The sequence below is a fragment of the Microcaecilia unicolor genome, chromosome 8, assembly GCF_901765095.1.
Source record: "Microcaecilia unicolor chromosome 8, aMicUni1.1, whole genome shotgun sequence".
NCBI lineage: Eukaryota > Metazoa > Chordata > Amphibia > Gymnophiona > Siphonopidae > Microcaecilia > Microcaecilia unicolor.
Genome location: NC_044038.1, coordinates 27,446,730 through 27,466,420, shown reverse-complemented (window position 1 = coordinate 27,466,420; position 19,691 = coordinate 27,446,730). Strand labels below are relative to the sequence as shown.

The window sequence follows — 19,691 nt, the reverse complement described above, 5'->3', positions numbered from 1 at the left end:
AGCCGCAGGCAGGTCAGGTTTTTAGGATATCCACAATGAATATGCAGGAGATAGGTTTGCATACCATGGAGGCAGTGCTTGCAAATCTATCTCCTGCATATTCATTGTGGATATCCTGAAAACCTGACCTGCCTGCGGCTCTCGAGGAACGGCGTTGCCTACCCCTGGGTTAGGAGTATCCAGCAGAGGGTATCTTTAATGAGCATGCTTGAGAGAGCTTTGCATGCAGTTCAAGCAATATGTATGCAAAGTTGTGGCATGCAGAAACTGAGAAAACTGTACTAGCTTGAAGCCCTGCCTTGAGGGTTGCAACTGGATTGCGACAGTTTTTGATAACTAAAATGTCAGTCAAGGTATAGTAATTTGGCTATATTGAATTTTTTTTGTTGTGCTTTTGAAACTGTACCGCATTGCCACTTGACCACTAAAATGTGCTAATGCCAAGCAAGTTTGACCGTCAGGATTGAAAAATTGGCATGCAAGCTAATGGATGAACTGACTCTCTTTGAATTTCTTTGGTTGTGGTGGCGCTTTATGCTTTCTTTCCCCCCTTTTCTCCTGGATAACGTGCTTTCAATTTTGTTTTGTTAGTAACTGAAGGTGCCAGACTAGAACATTACACTGGTACTTAGGCAGGTTTTTTTTCTTGCTCTAATGGAACATTCTGGTCTTTTCTCAGATAGTTTACATGCTCTGGAATGCCATTAATGACCCTCTCTTCGGATACCTTCAGGACAACTCCCGAGTTCAGTGTTGCTCCAGACGGCGATATTCTATCTTATATGGCGCTCCTTTTTATGCACTGGCTTTTCTGCTTCCCTGGTTTCCTTGGAAACAGTACCAGGAGGGTGATTGGCTGAGTGGCCTCCATCTTATTGTGGCATTGTGCGCCTTTGACGGCATGCTTACGTTTGTGCTGCTAGCCCAGTGTGCGCTGTTTGCAGAGATTTCCACAAAACACGAAAATCGACTTCAGCTTATTAGATATAACCAGGTGGCATCCTTAGTTGGCTCAACCAGCATCCTCTTCTGTGGTCTGCTCTCAAATAATATGGAAAACTTTGTAGCCTTTCAGAGTTTTACTGTTCTCCTCGCTGTGCTAGCCACTGGTTGCATGTCTTACACTGGGGTGTACAGCACCAGCCAGTATGACCAGAGAGAAAAGCTGTCAGAGCTTGGTGGTTTGGAAAATCAAGCAGTTTCTTCCAGGGCCTCTGTGTTTTCACTGACCAAACAGATCCTGACGCAGAAAAACTTTGTGTTCTTTGTCGCCATGAATTTCTTTCAAGTCTTCCATCTGACCTTCTACAGTAATTTCATGATGATTTTTGCGGACAATCTCATCCCAAAGGAAGCTCTGCCCTCCTTTGTCAGAAGCATCATGTATGGTGCTGGCTTTATCTGTCCTCAGGTAGGTAGTAAAACCTTTCAGTACATGTATGGATGAGCCATGTGGCGTGTTCTTGCTTTGAATTGGTTTAAGCATTCACTGATGGGAAAATCCAGTAGCCTCATTTGGTTTCAAGTTTCATATTTATTTGATATAATGCCTGTTAGAAAACTAGGCAGTTTTACATAAAACTATACAATTTAAAAATTAAAAATAGACCTAGTATACATAAAATAAGAGTCAAATTATCACATTTTTAAAATTGAAAATTCCACATTTTGAGGCGTATTTTCAAAGCACTTAGACCTACAAAGTTACATAGGGCCCTGTTTACTAAGCCGCATTATAGGTGCATTAGCGTCTTTAACGCGCGTTAACCGTGTACGTGCCTACAATATCCCTATAGGCGCCTACATGTTAGCACCTTAGTAAACAGGGCCCATAGTAACCTATGGAACTTTGTAAATCTAAGGGCCAGATACACAGAACTTACCGTGCCAGCAACATGCGATCTTGACTGGTTCAGTATTCAGTGAGAAATGCACAAAGGGGTTCTGTGTGCTTTTTTACTGTTCGCTGTAGCAGCCAACAAGAATTCTATGTAAATGTATTACAATTAGCTGATTTGTATTCCAGTGCGCAGTCCGAGCGATGCACAGAAAGGAGCGCCCACCCTTAACAAGAGAAATTTTACCCACGCGAATTTCATACGCAGCTTTTAAACACAGGCTTCATACACTGCTTTTGCACATGGCTTCCATACATGCGCATAAAACCAATAAAGCCCTTGGGGCATGAAAGTTGCTGTGAAACCTTACAAAAAGAAGTCGCCGTGGAACACTGGTGGTGCGTCCACAGTGCACGCAGTTCTGGGCATGTGTATAGCATCCACGCTTTGCAAGTTATTGTTCTACGCATGTGCTAGGCACTTCCCCTACCGGGCTGCTTGTTCAAATTGCGTGCAGCTCATTTGTATGAGGTTTCTTTCCAGCATCGCTTTCTATTTAGAAATCGGTAACTTTTACTGGGGATCAAAAATCACATGTTTTTTTACGGGGACTTTTGTGCATCGGCACCTAAGTGCTTTGAAAATGAGCCCCTTTATAATTATTTATTTATTTATTGGGATTTGTTAACCGCTTAGCCTAGAATGGGTGGCAGAGCTGGTGGTTGGGAGGCGGGGCTAGTGCTGGGCAGACTTATACGGTCTGTGCCGGGGCTGGTGGTTGGGAGGCGGGACTAGTGCTGGGCAGACTTATACGGTCTGTGCCGGGGCTGGTGGTTGGGAGACGGGACTAGTGCTGGGCAGACTTATACGGTCTGTGCCGGGGCTGGTGGTTGGGCGGCGGGGATAGTGCTGGGCAGACTTATACGGTCTGTGCTGGGGCTGATGGTTGGGAGGCGGGGATAGTGCTGGGCAGACTTATACGGTCTGTGCCAGAGCCGGTGGTGGGAGGCAGGGATAGTGCTGGGCAGACTTATACGGTCTGTGCCAGAGCCAGTGGTGGGAGGCGGGACTGGAGGTTGGGAGGCAGGGATAATGCTGGGCAGACTTATACCGTCTGTGCCAGAGCCGGTGGTGGGAGACAGGGATAGTGCTGGGCAGACTTATACGGTCTGTGCCAGAGCCGGTGGTGGGAGGCAGGGATAGTGCTGGGCAGACTTATACAGTCTGTGCCAGAGCTGGTGGTGGGAGGCAGGACTGGTAGTTGGGAGGTGAGGATAGTGCTGGGCAGACTTATACAGTCTGTGCCAGAGCTGGTGGTGGGAGGCGAGGTTGGTAGTTGGGGGGTGGGGATAGTGCTGGGCAGACTTATACGGTCTGTGCACTGAAGAGGACAGTACAAATAAAAAAGTAGCACATATGAATTTATCTTCTTGGGCAGACTGGATGGACCGTGCAGGTCTTCTTCTGCCGTCATCTACTATGTTTACTATGCTTTTATGGAGAGATTCACCCAAGGCGGTGTACAGATAGAAAAAAATACATATAAACAGGAAGGAAACAACACACGCCAAAGGAAAAAGAAATTTACAAAATGTTTCATAAAATCCACATCTAGGAGAGAAAGTATGAGAGAGAAAACAATGAAAGCAAATAATTGGGATCAATTCTCCTTATGTATCTTAAGCCTTAACCCCTAATTCCCCCTAGTTCTTTATCTTATCTTGTTACAAAACAAATTTCTCCAATTGGTCAAATAAAATATATCGCTTTCCCTGCAGATGGCTTGCACATCTGCAAGGAAAGCGCAAAAAAAAAAAAAAAAGTAGCCCTTAAGGCCAGACCCCTAGATTTCAGAGCTAAGAATTGCTTCCTATGATCTTGAATAATCCTGTCAGCTGCCTGCAAAAAATAATTCTTATACTTGAAATAAGTTTTAAAAATTACAGACTTCTCTTTTTCTGACAGAAAAATCCACCAGCAATATCACTTGAGTAGTAATAATATCCTGAGTCTCTTCCAGGAAGGTGGGCAGTTCGCCCGCTTTCCAGACAGGCCCTAAATCTGCCACTCCTCCTGGGAGATTCACTCCAACCTTTGGTAAATAAATAGATTTAACAATAGAAATGGAGTCGGCAGTTTCCAAAAGCAAAATTTCCCCTTAAAATACTTCCTACGTAATATTTCAGATAAAAGTAAAAGTGTCATAGGAAAGTTTAGAACCCTTAAGTGGCTTTCCAATAATTACAATTTATGATGCATCAAGAGGCTAGCCTACACGGCTGAGTTACTAACAGCCTGTAAAGAATATACCTGGGTCTGCAACCTATCAGAAACAAAGTTTAACTTTGTGACTTCAATCTGCATATCAGAAAAATTTGAAACATCTGAGGTAAATGAACATAGCTGTGCAACTTTTCCTTTCAGTAAGCTCTTGGTTCTAGCAACTACCTGCCAAATATCTTTTAAAGAAATATAACACCTTGAGTAATCATTTGCAGAGGTAATTCTAAATCCTTGTCAAAACTGACAGGTTGTAGCTTTGGTGGTCTACTTTCACTCAAGAGCTCCATTGGTGCTAATTGCAAGATTTCATACTTGTTCTGCAACCCTAGAGGTACAGACTCCGACTGAAAATTAACATTTGCAGGCTGCTGAGGAGGAGTTCATAGATCAGCACTCAATGACACTTCATCAGAGGAAACTAGTGAAGTACTCACTGTTGAAGCAGACCCAACCAGATGTTTGCTATAGAGCCTCTTGTGACAAGTGGCGAAGTTGTGTATTTCTTCACTATGCCTCTCCGCTTACCCATAATGTCCAAAAGCAACTCAGTCACCAAACTTAGTTGTTATCCTTCAAAGTCCTTTGAAGTGCTTCAAAGGGGCATACCCCTTGGGCACACTTGATGTTCTGGGGTGAGGGGACGGAGCCACTGATGTCACCACTGTCCACAATGGAAGGCCTCTGTCCTCTGATAAGGTCAGCAGTTCCCGATCACCACTAGGCTCATGCTGCAAAGGCTTTCTCCAAATTATGGTTTATGGTTTGTTAGAACTTACTGAATATCCTTTCCTCAATAAGATAACAAGGTGATGTACATCAGTAAAAAATAGAGAAGTCGGAAAGAGCACCATCAAATTATAGAGGAAAGAAGAGAGCAGGAAAGTGAGGAGACATTGATAGACAGAATTATGGATTAGTGGAACCCTTGGGGACCATCAGGTCTCGGTTGAACAGCATAGGCTTTTTCAAATAAATGAGTCTTTAGTAATATTGTACATTTGGCGTAATATCGTTCAAGACGGATTGCAGAGGGAAGGGAATTCCAGAGTGATAGAGCTTTCCAAAAAAAGGCACATTCTCTAGTAGAGGCATACTGGGCTTCCTTCAGGGGTGGAATCCATAAGCAATTATCATTGAGGGAATGGAGAGCTCTTGTTGGAGTATAGGGTACGATGGGATGTCTAAGTAGAAGACCTTGTGGGTAAGAGCCAGAATTTATATTGGATGCGAGAGGAGATGGGAAGAAAGTATTGCTGGACGTGAAGAGGAGTGATATGATCAAATCTGGTGGCATATCTTGGAGCCATGTTTTGGATTGTCTGAAGATGACGTAGAGAGTATGGAGAAAGGCCTGAGTAAATGGTGTAGCAGTAGTCTAGATGTGATACAAGTAGAGCATGGAGAAGTGTAATCTGTGAGGAAGAGTCAAGATAGGATCTAATGCCATTTAAATTGGCATAGAGAGAGGAAACACGTTTGGCTAGGATAGAAATGTATTGAGTAAAAGAGAGTCCTTGGTCAAGGTTAATCCCCAGGTACTTAAAATGAGCTCTCTAGCTAGCTCTTATGTACCATCTAGAACAGTGTTCTTCAGTGCAAGGCCCGGAGACCAATGGCAGTGCCTGAAAACCTCTGGGGTGACCCCTATCCTCTTTCGTTTTTTTCTTCTTCTCCTCTTTCCCCATCTACCCAAGCTCACAAATGAAAGGGGATGAGTAGTATGCTTGAACGACAAGGCAATTCTCAGTAGACGAAGAAAATGCATTTGCAGGCAGTAACAGAACAGCGGCTAAATTCAAACATACGTGGCACAGATGAAGAAGGCAGTGATAAAAGCAGGGCAGGGAGATGGCTGGAGTTTGGACAGGGACTGCAGTGACCCCCATAGGCAGAAGGCAGCTGGGCAGAACAGGTGAGCTAAGGAGTTCAGTATGTGCTCATTATTACGTATGGATGCAATGTGGTGCAGAACGCAGGGGTCTTCACCATGATACAGCCTTTGGGTGATAACATAAGCTTATGTCAGATAAGAGTCCCTTCTGACACCAGGGGCGTAGCCATAAAACAGATTTTGGGTGGGCCTAGGCAAGAAGTGGGTGGGCACCAAGTGTTCTCCCCCCCCCCCAACCCAACCACCACCAAAATAAAATCTCAGCCGGCAGGAAAACGCTTCTTTCCACCTTGGCAGTCTGCAGCACGCATTCGCTGAAAACTAATATGCAAGTGCTGGTATCGTGGAGAGCAGCATTTTCATTTCCATCAGGTGGAAGTCTTCAGCTGGTGGATTTTGGGATCCCCACCAGCTACCGCTAAATGTGTGCTACTGTTGGGTGGGCCTGAGCCCTAATTGGGTGGGCCCTGGCCCATCCAGGCCCACCTGTGGCTACGCCACCGTCTGACACTCTTTGAAAAAAATGAATAGAAAGTTTCTTTCATAAAAATGTTTTCTTAACATTAATAAGAGTACTTTAAGAATAATTTAAAAATATTTTTTTAAACAGGGTATTGGAATCAATGCTGATTGAAGTGCAGTTAGCACTAAAGAATGAATGCTAACGCTGTACATCCGATGATCCGGTATATATTTGTAAAAGTTGATTACTTAGAAAACTAACATCTGGGTACCATTAATACTGCATACCATAAATGGGTAGTTCCCCCCCCCCATATGCAAATACAGAATCATGAACGACTTAAGGGGACTGCCACGTGTGTGACGGTTTCTTGGTGTGCCATTGCCTTCCCCAGTCATACCGTATGTATTTACTCCTTTCATAACTATACAGATGCAGAAATATATACATATAAACATCTGTATAGTTGGGAGCAATTTTCAGCACTACCAGTGGGTATTTTCCCCCCGTAGAGTTTGTAGCAATTCTTGAGGGAAGATGTGCCCTTTTCCCTTTTGAAAATTACTGGGGGGGGGGGGGGGGGGGAAGGACCCACAAAGCAGAGTTTCTCAACCCTCTCCAAAGGCAACACCCAGCCTGTCAGATTTTTAGGATTAGCATATTGAATATGCATGAGACATTTACATACAGTGGATCTCCAATATAGGCTCATCTCTCTCATGTATATTCATTGTGGCAATCCTGAAAACCCAATCGGCTAGGTGTGCTTCTGAGAGGTTTGAGGTTTGCACCCACTTTTCCCCTAGGGTTGCCAGCTAGATCCAGATTCGCCCGACAGGGTTGATCCAGCCCTGGGCTTATCCATTGCATGCAGGGACTTGTGGTTCTGATTTCCCCATTGGATTCCCTAAGCAAAGCATGCGTGCGGACTGGATCAGTCCTGTCTGGTGAATCTGGATCTAGTTGGCAACCCTGTTTTCGCCTGGTACACTCTTTAATACATCTAGCCCTATTACACAACGCAACAATGATTTTGCTACTGAGAGAAAAACATGTGATTTATACTAAATTGAACCCGCCGATTCCAAATATGAACTCTGAATTTGCCTGACACATCTAGATTTTAAGCCTATTCACTTATTATATTAATGCATTATATATTGGAAACATGGAGAGAGGTTCCATAAAGACATTTCTACAATGGAGAACAGGTATCAAGGCCACTGGAATCCCAACATGGTGGGGGACTACTGCTGGTTTTTGCAACGGGAAAATATAACCGGTCACAAATGCAAAAGCAGATGCCTGAAGCACTTTTAACAGTACTGGGCCTTGCTGAAGTAAGACTTTTAAAGTGGAATACGAGACTTTTTTGAAATTTTGTTATTCCATTACGTTTTCATATACTGTTTACTATGAAAACTTTGATGTAGATCAGGTAATTGTTGGAATAAAACTCGTTCTGTAAAAAATTATTCAGTGCTTTCCAAATGCTTAATTCATTTGGGCAAACTTATGCATAACAAACTTTCCTGACGTGTTACAACAATTCTGGACTTCGGATTTGGAATACGCACACTGAATTTAGTATAGGAGAAATGGTTTTTGCCCAGTAGCACACGAAAATTTTTTTTTTGTTGTGCTGTGTTATTGAACATTTACTTGCATTAACCCGTGTTATTTACCACAGATCCCACCTCTTTACTAATAATGCGCATTAACCATATCAGGGCACTGTAACCCATAGTCTTGAAAATGCAAAACTCTTCACATTGTTGCCTCTCTCCCTGACTTAACTCATGTGGGTGAAAGTACCTGTATTGATCCTCGCACACACTTTTTACCCATGCTTTTGGCTTTTGTAATGGAACCAACTCACTGTGTTTGTTTTCTTACTGGATCCTGCATATAATAAATGCATTGTTTGTACCATGGAAAGGTGGCGTATCAAATCCACAACCCTTTACCTCTTTATCCATCTAAATTTGAATTCCGTGTTCTTGCCCTCCCTTTTTCCTTTCCATTCCAGTTTCTCGTGCTGGTCAGTCATGCTTTATTGAAGAAAGCTGGTTATTACAGGGTCATCTTGTTCACCTTTTATCTGGAAGGAGCTGCCGCAGCGGTGATGTTTCTTATAGGGCCAGAGCACTATTACCTCCTGGCTGCGTTTCTCACAGCAAACATGTAAGTAATTGTCTTAGGGTTGGATTCACCTCTGATGTCTTCCTAGGGTCAGGCACTGGACAGGACTGGAGTCTTCTCCAAGGCTGAAAGGGTGGGAGATGGGTCCTCTTGGAAACTGCAACATCAGGGCAAAGAGGAGGGGGACACTGAGATGCACTCGATGTGACCAGTAGGTTTTGCTAGGGAAGGGAGTATTTGGGGATGTGTTTTGTGATGTTTTTTGGTTGCAAGTTTTCTCCCTCCGTCCCCACCACTTCCAGGTCCACCATCTATCCCTTCCTCATCCCAACTTCTCTCCCTCCCACTCTCCCTACCACTCCCAGGGCCACCATTTCTCCCTTTCTCTTCCCAACTTCTCTTTATCCCTCCCCGCCACCCCCCGAGAACACCACTTCTCCCTTTCTCTTGAAACTGCCCTCCCATCCAGTCTCTCTCTCTCTCTCTCCCTTTCTGTTCCCTCCCTCCATCCTGTTGTCCACTATCTCTCTCCCTCTCCTCTGTTTCTGGGCCTATTATTCTCCCCCCCCCCTCCCCCCCCCGCGGTTTGGTGTTTTCCTCACATTCGTGGTAAATGCATTTTTCTTTGCAGAGGATTGCTGGCACGACAGCAATTCAGACATGCTGCTTTTGGCCTCCTTGGTGCTCTTCCTCCACCGCAATCCACCCCAACTCTGACCCAACTTCCTGTTTTTACCTGTGGAGACTACAGCAGAGGGAGAGCACCGAGGAGGCCACAAGCAGCATGTCTGAATCGCTGCTGCACTGGCAACCCTCTGCAAAGTAAATGCACACCACCCGAACTCTCATCCAAGCTCTCATTACCTCTCGCCTTGACTACTGCAACCTTCTCCTCACTGGCCTCCCACTTAGCCATCTATCCCCCCTTCAATCCATTCAGAACTCTGCTGCACGTCTTATATTCCGCCTGAACCGATATACTCCTATCACCCCTCTCCTCAGGTCGCTTCACTGGCTTCCGATCAGATACCGCATACAGTTTCTCCTTCTCACCTACAAATGCACTCAGTCTGCAGCCCCTCATTTCCTTTCCACCCTCATCTCCCCCTACATTCCCGCCCGAAACCTCCGCTCACAGGACAAATCCCTCCTCTCAGTACCCTTCTCCACCACCGCCAACTCCAGGCTCCACCCATTCTGCCTCGCCTCACCCTATGCGTGGAATCAACTTCCTGAGCCCCTACGCCTAGCCCCCTCCCTACCCATCTTCAAATCCTTGCTCAAAGCCCACCTCTTCAATGTTGCCTTTGGCACCTAACCTTTATACCTTTCAGGAAATCTAGACTGCCCAATTTGACTGCCCCTACTTGACAGACTGTACATTTGTCCATTAGATTGTAAGCTCTTTGAGCAGGGACTGTCCTTCTGTGTTAACTTGTACAACGCTGCGTAACCCTAGTAGCGCTTTAGAAATGTTAAATAGTAGTAGTAGTAGTAAATGCATTTACTGAGAAGGTGGGGAAGAGATCAGACTGGAGTAGAGAGAAGGGAAAGACATGCTGGCCCTGGCCTAATGGGGGGCCCAGGGCAGCTGCCCTGTTTGCCCTCCTCCCTAACGCTGGCCCTGTGAATAGCACACCAGCATCACCTAAGCAAGAGTTGAGAACGTGGTTAGATCTTCCTTAGAAATGAAAAGAAACATGCAGGTAATTTCTCTAAAAACTGACTTTGTAGCAGGTTAATTAAACAAAGTATGATAATATCAAGAACCAGAGAAATGCTTTATTATTGTGCTAAGTGTTGGTCACATTCTTTGTTCAGGTGCATTTCAGAAGGATGAAAATGTGCCTGTAGCCTTCCTGTGTCTGTCTGTCTTATTTGCATCCCGTTACATGTGTATGGGTGGACAGATGGACAAATACAGGTACTGTGGCGGTGGAGATTAGCACTGTGTGTTGCATAGCCAGGATGAGCTGATAAGCCTCCAATTCAATGGCTCCCAGACTCTGAATCATGACCTGCTGCTGTCTCTCCCTCCCCCCCATGAGCCGCCCTTCCTCCGAATCTCCCTTCTGACCTGCCACAGGCTGCAGCCGTCAGTATGGATTCACAGGCAGCACATGGGCTTCCTGAGAAATCGGTCCTGGAGCTGAGATCTGGAAATGTATAGTGACTGACAGACCCTGTGTTGGCTGCTGCTACTAATTGGGGGAGGGAAGGGAGGAAAAATGGAAGCCTGCTGAGAAAGCAGAGAAGGGTCCGATTTTCGTTGTGGTCTGCATGTGGGGGGTCATGTGGGTTTTCAAGACTTAAAATGAGGTCATACTGGATTAAAGGCTGGGAAGTATTGGTCTAATTCACGCTATGCACCATTTTTACTTCCTCATGCTTCTAAAGTCTCTTACCGTTTTCTCTTATTGCATTGTCATTTTTAATTCTCCTATGTAAGCCACATTGTGCCTGCGTGTGTGGGAAAATGTGGTGTAGAAATGTATTATAAATAAATAAATAAATGAAGTTACATGTATGCTCTGCCACTAATTATCACATTGTTTGTCTGGGTTCCCCCCATTGCAGGGTGATTGTTAATGCTTCATTCAGTCTATTTAATTTGCCTTTGGCTGACATCGTTGATGCAGATTTGGAAAAGTACACACGCAGGTATGTTGATTTTAAACTGGCTGTAGACTGCTGCTAAAGGTGTATACAGGCCAGAAGATGGACTTACAGCCAGATGATTGTAAGCTCTCTTGAGCAGGGACTGTCCTTCCCCATGTCTTAACTTGTACAGCGCTGCGTAACCCTTGTAGCGCTATAGAAATGCTAAGTAGTAGGAGTAGTACTAACTCCACAGAAAGAGCCCTTCCCTTACCGATCCATTAGTGAATCGGTAAAAAACGGTCATGCATGAAGGAAATCACATGCAAATGAGCTGCTCGCTGTTAGCTCATTTGTACGCGATTTCCTTCCTAAGAAGGGGAAGCCAGTTGGCCAGCTGAGCATGCGCAGAGCAGCCAATCGTTATGCTTGGCTGCTTTGCACATGCCAAAGATGGCTTCATACACGTCACTCTAAAAAAAAAAAAAAAAAAAGACGTGCCTGACGAGCACTTGGGACGTTTTTTTCTTCAGATCTTGTGATGGGCGTCCTTTTTGGACGTGTTTTTCGTACGTGCCCAAAATGACCACAGCCGGGGAGAATCGGGGATCGGGACATGCGAGGACGTCCAAATCAAAACTATTTGGACATCCCTTTCGATTATACCCCTCCAGGTCTCTCTCAGCCAATCACAGCGCATTTAGTTATTTTTATTTTTGTTACATTTGTACCCCGTGCTTTCCCACTCATGGCAGGCTCAATGCGGCGGGCAATGGAGGGTTAAGTGACTTGCCCAGAGTCACAAGGAGCTGCCTGTGCCGGGAATCAAACTCAGTTCCTCAGTTCCCCAGGACCAAAGTCCACCACCCTAACCACTAGGCCACTCCTCCACTCCACTGGTGTCAGCTAAACATGCTGTGATTGGCTGAGAGAGGGGCATAATCAAAAGGGACGTCCAGATAGTTTTGATGTGAACGTCCTCGCACGTCCCGATCCCCGATTCTCGCCGGCGGTGGTCATTTCGGGCACATAAGAAAAACACATCCAAAAAGGACGCCCATCACAAAATCTGAAGAAAAAAGACGTCCAAGTGTTCGTCAGGGACATCATTTTTTTTTTTTTTTGAGTGAAGGACGTCCAAGTGTTAGCACTTGAAAGGACTTCTCTGACGAGCACTTGGACTTTTTTTCTTCCGATTTTTGCGATGGGCGTCCTCCTCTGCATGGGTCCCGCTCACAGCAGCCCCAACGAGAGGTGCAGACCTCCCGTTAGGTTTTCCACGGTGCATGGGGTCGGAAACGATAGTGCATCGCATTCACATTATAATAGTAATTAGCTCATTTGCATTCCGTTTTCATTAGCTGCTACCGTGACAGGAAAATGGCTCGGAGAACCCTTTTGTGCATGTCCTGGTTTACTACTTGCGTGCTAAACTGGCTAGAACCAGTTTAAAAACCACGTTGCTGGCTCGTTAAGTTTAGTGCATCTGACCCTTAATGTTGTTAGGTGATTAGCTGGCCTTAAGTGAATAAAGACTTAAAACCAGTGTGTTTCACAGAAGCCTAAATTATTGCAAGTATGAAAGAAAATCCTTGTTGATATAGCATCATAAGTGTTAAACTGTACAGCGCTGCGTAACCCTAGTAGCGCTTTAGAAATGTTAAGTAGTAGTAGTAATATGAAGAAACAAATCTTTGTCTAAAAAAGAAAAAAGGATTTTCTGACTGTGTCACCTAGAATATTGGGGGCAGCCCTATAAAGGGACACCTAATTGGTGCCTGGAGTGGAGAAGTAGCCTAATGGTTAGAGCTGCAGGCTGGGGACTTGAAAAGCCCAGGTTCAAATCCCACGGCAAGTCACTTAGCCTGTAGCGTACCAAGGTGCAGGCAGGGTTGTTTTTGGGTTTTGGGTTTTTTTGCCTCCCCCCTATATGTGCCACTGTTCTAGTCATTTATACATGTAAGTGGTGGGCATATGTTAACAACTTGTTTATAAATTTACCTCAGTAGTGTCCACTTTTGGAGGTCATTCCTCCAAACAGATGTAGGCAGGGTGGAGGTGATCCAGAGAAAAGCTACCAAAATGGTGCAAGGCCATGAAATGAAACTTTTGGACCTAAATGTGTATATCCTAGAGAAGAGGAGAGATAAGGGTAGGACAGAGACACGCACCATTGATTTTGTTCTGTACATGAATAGAGGAGCATACAACGGAGAGGGTCAAAGTACACAGACCTCTGACGCAGGCGCAGTATCACCGAAACATGGCCCATGTCGGGTCTTTAATAAAGCACATTTGTACCACTGAGACTGGCCCGGGGCAGGGCCGCCACTGTTGCCTCCCCCCCCACCCCCCGGGATGCAGCTGCCACCGCTTCCTGCCCCCTACCTTCCTGTGTCAGTGTGTCTGCTCCTCCCCGGCCTAGAAGTGGGCCCAGTGCCGGGGTCTGCTTCTGTGTGCTGGGACCGGGTTATTGCGTTAACGCAATCACCTGGATCACGACAGGAGCAGGAGAGAGACTGAGCCCGGTGCTGGGACACCCCTCCCCCCCCTGGCAGCCCTGATTGGGCCATTAGCTTGCTTGCAGTGGCGTAGCCACAGGTGGGCTTGGGTGGGCCAGGGCCCACCCATTTATGGCTCAGGCCCACCCAACAGTAGCATACGTTTAGTGGTAGCTGGTAGGAATCCCAAACTCCGCCAGCTGAAGATTTCCCCCTGATGGTAACGAAAATGCTATTCTTCACAGCATTTGCGCATGCTCAGTTTTCAGTGCTTGCCTGTTGCCAAGGTAGAAAGAAGTGTTTTCCCACCAGCCGAGAGAATTTTTTTTGGAGGGGGGGAGAGCACTTGGTGCCCACCCAATTCTTGCCTAGGCCCACCCAAAATCTGTTGTCTGGCTACGCCCCTGCTTGCTTGTGCTTCATACAGTTTCAGATTTTGAGGATGCTTCTCTTGTTTTGGCACACAATGTTACACCTGCTTTGACACCTCACGATGTCGTCATTTTTGAATTTTCTAGGTCACCACTTTCCTCTATGGTTTTTGGTACCAATGCTTTATTTACAAAGCCTGCCCAGTCTTTGGCGCCAATGCTTGTTGTAATGACATTAAATCAATTTGGATATGAAAACCTGAACAGTGGTGTCCAGCCCGATCCAAGGTGAGATTAAAAGTAAACTCTTCATCTAAGAGAGCGGGTAAGGAGGGCACTGGGAACACCACCTGCTCCTGAAGAGAGCTTGCACATTATTTTAACCTTCTTCAGACCAACATAAGAGTCACCTGAAGATCTGTTTTGCGAACCTGGTGTGGCCCTCCTTTTCTTGATACGCAGTTAGCATACTCCAACACCTTTAACATGCATGATTTTACCTCGGGTCCCGTTTCATGTAATAGAACCTAGTTACTAACAACACATTTCAGCAATATTAGCATTTGCAAATGTGGTAACACATTTGAGTATATGACAAAATAAGAGAAGCCATGCTGAGCATCCTGTCTCTGACAGTGGCCAGTCTGGGTCACAAGTACCAGGCACATCCCAAAGAGTAGATCTGCTTTCTATGGTTCATTTCCAGGGATGAACAATCACTCTTCCGAGTCTACCAACTAATAATTTTTATGAACTTTTCCTCCAGAATCTTGTTCAGTCTTTTGAATCTTGCTGTATTATTTGTCTCAACTACATCCCTCTGGCAACAGTTTTCACAGCTTTCTGCTTAACACAACAACAACAACAACAACAACATCACTTTCTATGGTTTGTTTTCTATCTGCAGTTTTTATAGAGCACCCTTTTGTTTTTGTGTAGTGTTTGAAAGCTTAATCGATGTCCCCTATTTAACTGTTCCACCTCACTCATGATTTTATTACTGTCATATTACCTCTGATAGTTGCTTCACCCCACAAGTTCACGCATAATGTCATTTGTGGGTGATGCTTCTGTTGGTCCAATAAAAAGGTATCACAGGAGATCAGAAAGATATAAAACTCCCCCCCTGTCAGTGTGCTAGACAGCCCCAAAAGGGAGATCAGCGGTACCATCAATGAAGGACACAACAATCCTCGCTCTGTAAATGAGAAACTAGCTAAAAATCCTCCTAATTTATAAAATAGCAGTCTATATAAGAGAGGGATCCGCAGCCTGTGGAGAACCAATATTGGAGATCAAGAATTGGTATTTTTTAGCAGTACAAGCAAAGTACTTTGTCAGCTGGTATCACAGACTTGTAAATATAAAAAAACTATTCCAAAGCTAATGTGTTTAGAAAGCAGATTGAACTTTTAAAAAGATTAATGTTTTAGGGGTGATTTATGCTGATGAAAAATAGAGTATAGTAAGGGGGGGGAGGGTGAATAGTAATATCATTCTTTGGTCCAGTACAACGTATAGATGGTTGATGGATGCCCTTCTCTGGCAATCTCAAGTAACTGCATTCATTACATTTGAACGTGAGTTCATTCCCTTTCATGTAAGGCTCAGTGGCGTAGCCACAGGTGGGCTTGGGTGGGCCAGGGCCCACCCATTTATGGCTCAGGCCCACCCAACAGTAGCACATGTTTAGCGGTAACTGGTGGGAATCCCAAGCTCCGTCAGCTGAAGATTTCCACCTGATGGTAACGAAAACGCTACTCTCCACAACACTGGCACCTGCGCATGCTCAGTTTTCAGTGCATTCCTGCTGTCAAGGTGGAAAGAAGCGTTTTCCCACCAGCTGAGATTTTTTTTTGGGGGGGTGGGGGGAGAACAATTGGTGCCCACCTAATTCTTGCCTAGGCCCACCCAAAATCTGTTCTCTGGCTTCGCCCCTGGTAAGGCTGCTCTTGTCATTGAAAAACAAAGACTGAACAAGTCATTGTGAATAGACTGTCATGTTAAATAACCAGAGTGGAGGGTCAGATCCAAAGGAGGTGGGTTTAAGCCTTCTCTCTGTTAGGGTAGACATATTTTGTGTGCTGTAATGAGGAATAATGCCCATACAGAGCAGGAGAGGTCACATAAGGGTTTTGGTCTCTGAGGATGTGCCTTGGTGTGAGCCCTGGCTTGGAGCAGGTGGAATTACTTTGAATTCTGCTTTCATTAGGATAACAGTGTACAAATTGTTTAAAGAGTTTTAGATTTTTCCTAGCTAAGCTGTTATGTAAAGATGGGGGGGGGGGGGGTTGACTGGAAACATACAGGTAGTATCTTATCTCTAATTTTTGAATTAAGTGTTTTGTAAAGTGCTGCACTCATTGTTTCACCTTTTCCCCCACAGTTTGTTTTCAGGTCTTCATGATGCCATGTTCTCTTTGGTCTGCCTGGTCCCCCTGTGCATTGCAATTATTCAGATTGTTGTATGGACTCCGTACTCGATTCGGAACAGTCACGTGGCTTCAGTATACTGAATCTCGAACACTCGGGGCCTTATGTTAGTCAAGAGAATTTTTTTTCCCAGATTCACTGCTAGTAGAAAATGCCCCACTTAATAAGGTTCCTGTGCCTAGATTTTGCTTGCATTATTCTACTGTAAGGACAGAAGATGTGTGGGGTAAGTATTCTGTAAATCTGCTTCCTGGGTGCTCCATATGACTTCCTCTTTAGCTTCCTTTTGATATAGCAGACTGCAAAAGAATGAATGTGGGGTATTTTTAAAGTTATATTCTTAGACATGGCATGGTACAACATAGCCAGCAGTATGGGGTAGGCCACAGGGTGGACCATGGACCTACCAATTTTTTGCCCTGCACAGCATCAGAACCAGGGAGAGGGGAAGAAGGCAGTGGCAGCTTGTTTTGCTTGATTCTGCCAAGTGAAAAGATATTCCACCTTCCCTCTCAGTGTAGCTGTGCCCCTACATAATAACTTGGCTCACATGAATGGCTAGGATGGCTTTCTGTGCTGAAATAAACTCAAAGACATAGAAAGAAACAGCCCCTTAGATTAATATGTCAAACCACGAGTAGACTGAAATTGAACTGGAACCCTTGGCAACAAGGGTCATGGGCCCCTCATCACCTATCAAAAGTGATTTGAACTAGATGGAAGCTAGAGGAGAGTTGGCTCTACTTTTGGGCACTGCCTTATTGTCCCAATGGCCAGTCCACCCCTGTGTCAAATTGTCCCACCATGTAGCACACTTTTTGCCCCTTTTTAATTGTACATGTTTGGAAGTAGCTGTACTGACCTGGTTTTACAGCCTACCTCACTGACCCAGACTACTCAATAATTACTGTGGATTCTTTTGGATTCGTATTAGGTAAATTAGACTTTTATTAGAAGTTCACTTTAAATGGCGAGTGTATAAGTTATTATTATCTAAGATACACAATGATTAAGATATATACACAATGATTAAGCTATATAACTGAAAAGAAACAATAATAAAGAAATATTACATCACTGGTTATTAATTACTACATCCAAGCAAAGCCAGGAGTCTCTTGACCAGGAGAAGAAGCAATAATAAACTATACATCATAATATACATACATCACTGGTCATTAATCAGTACATCCTGGCTCTTGTCATTAGCTGGGGGTAGCTGGGGGGGGGGGCGCTTACAGCGATAGCCAGGAGTCTCTTGACCAAGAAATATAGTTCTCTGTACAGTATGTATGTTTACTCACAGATGAGCTCCCCCTTTCACTGTCAAAGATTCCCCTTGTTATTAGGCTTAGAACGTGTATTCAGAGCTAAGGAAAACTACAGAATGCTTGAGAATGTGGGAATGTGGTCACATGTTCCTCTGTCCAGGTGGCCAGCCTGAACTCGAAACATGCTCCACCTCCCCCTTCACATGCCAATTTAATTAGAGCCGTGTCTTCTTCCACATTCCAGATCATTTTCACACAAATCAAAAATACAGACCCAGAGTGTAGTCGGTCACTCAGACAGAGTTGAAAAGCAATCTTTAAAATCCTTTACAGTAGCAAGCTACTTTTAAGAACTGTACTGAAAGCTGTCTAACCTTCAGTTTTTAGCAAGCTGCGAGGCACTGTTTTACCGTGTTTTTAAGATGAAAATCTGATGAGTGCCTCAGCCTTCCAGTTGTGTTTCTTGGGTTATTATTCCCAAATCGCGACTGGAACTTCTAACTTGCTAACACTCCATTCCAGGAATTTATATTTTTATAGAAATATTTTGTTTATAAGGTTTTGGGACAAGTTATGCAGCGTTTGTTTAAAATTCTGCCATATTGATTTGATCGTTCTAAACACTACAGCTGCTAGGCAGGCTATATCAATCACTAGAGCAGGTAGACAAGAACAGCTGAGCAGACCGGTTGGATCAGCTTGTTTATATCTTTCATCATCTACTTTGTATATACATATTCTATCTGTGCACTAATACAGCGTGATGGCTGTGGGTAGAGTTGATGCTATCTGTGACAATCAAAGTATGCAAGCCAGGATCTGGGCATGGCTGAAGCTGGGGTCTGGCATACATTATTTTTGTTAGTGCAGTAAAATGCATCAGAAGCTGAAAAAAACATCCAAAACATGAATAAGAAAATAGCAACTCCATCTGAAATGAGTGATGTAATTTTCATAGCTAAGCTGGTTAAAAGCAATGCACCGTACTAAATACGAGTACAATAGGGTATAGTATTAACTCAGATTGGAGCATTTAATTTATTTTTTGTTATCTTACCTGGCAGTTTCTGCTTCTTTCGGCTCAGTCAGAACTAAAATGGGGATCTGGCACCATGAGCCTTCATTCACATCTCCCTGGGGACTTTTTCCCCCCCAATTTTATATCATCTCCCAGTTTACTTTAATCTGGTCATTGTAAGAACAGCTCTTGGCAGGAGTCTGTGTGCCATATATCCTAAATTCAACCACCAGATGTCGCTATTGTGCAGTGACTAGGACTCCCTCCTCACAGGACAAAGTTCCCAGTCAGCCTAGGGAGCAGGAATGGAGGAGCCCTGGATTCTCTGCATGGTAGTGTGCAGGCTGGTCCTTCCTTTGATGATCTTAGTACTGTATCTGTAATATTGTAAGGCACAAAGTACAAATCAGCAGCAATATAGAATGCATCGTGTATACTGTTTTAACTTGTAATATAATAAACCTGTAAATAAAGGCTTTGATTTAAAAAAAAATGTGCAACTCCTATTTTGGTGCTAAAAAGGAATTCCATCATGTCTCTTGCTGTAATTTTGAGAATAATGAAGCTTGACCCTAATTTTTAAAAGCCTTGTTCACATTTGAGACATGCATAAACCAGCACTTAAAACATTGATCTTGCATAAACGTCTTAACTCCCCATTTTATAATGCCAGGATATGCATGTCTCAAACCCAGGTGTGTGCAGATGGCAAGAGAGCGTGTCTAAGGATCAAGGGCATTTTAGAGGGGTCTAAATATCTGTGTCTTGAAAGATCAATATCAGGAGTTACACCTGGTATCAAGCATGGTTAGGATTTTGGAAACAACTGCTATTGAGCAGAACTCCACTGGAGTTAATCCTCCAGCAGTCCCCACCCCCTCC

At 44.4% G+C, this 19,691-nt stretch overlaps 1 protein-coding gene across 4 annotated transcripts in view; it reads left to right on the top strand.

The window, feature by feature from the left end:
* The window catches only part of LOC115476301 (transmembrane protein 180-like), a 30,920-nt gene extending 11,641 nt beyond the window's left edge, over window positions 1-19,279 (top strand). For all 4 annotated transcript variants that reach the window (XM_030212592.1, XM_030212595.1, XM_030212593.1 and 1 more), the window contains exons 3-7: window positions 680-1,411; window positions 8,505-8,659; window positions 11,195-11,278; window positions 14,235-14,375; window positions 16,474-19,279. In XM_030212592.1, the coding sequence (XP_030068452.1) occupies window positions 680-1,411; window positions 8,505-8,659; window positions 11,195-11,278; window positions 14,235-14,375; window positions 16,474-16,603 (1,242 nt within the window). In that variant the 3' untranslated portion in view covers window positions 16,604-19,279. The remainder of the gene's footprint in view (window positions 1-679; window positions 1,412-8,504; window positions 8,660-11,194; window positions 11,279-14,234; window positions 14,376-16,473) is intronic.
* The last annotated feature ends 412 nt before the right edge of the window (window positions 19,280-19,691 follow it).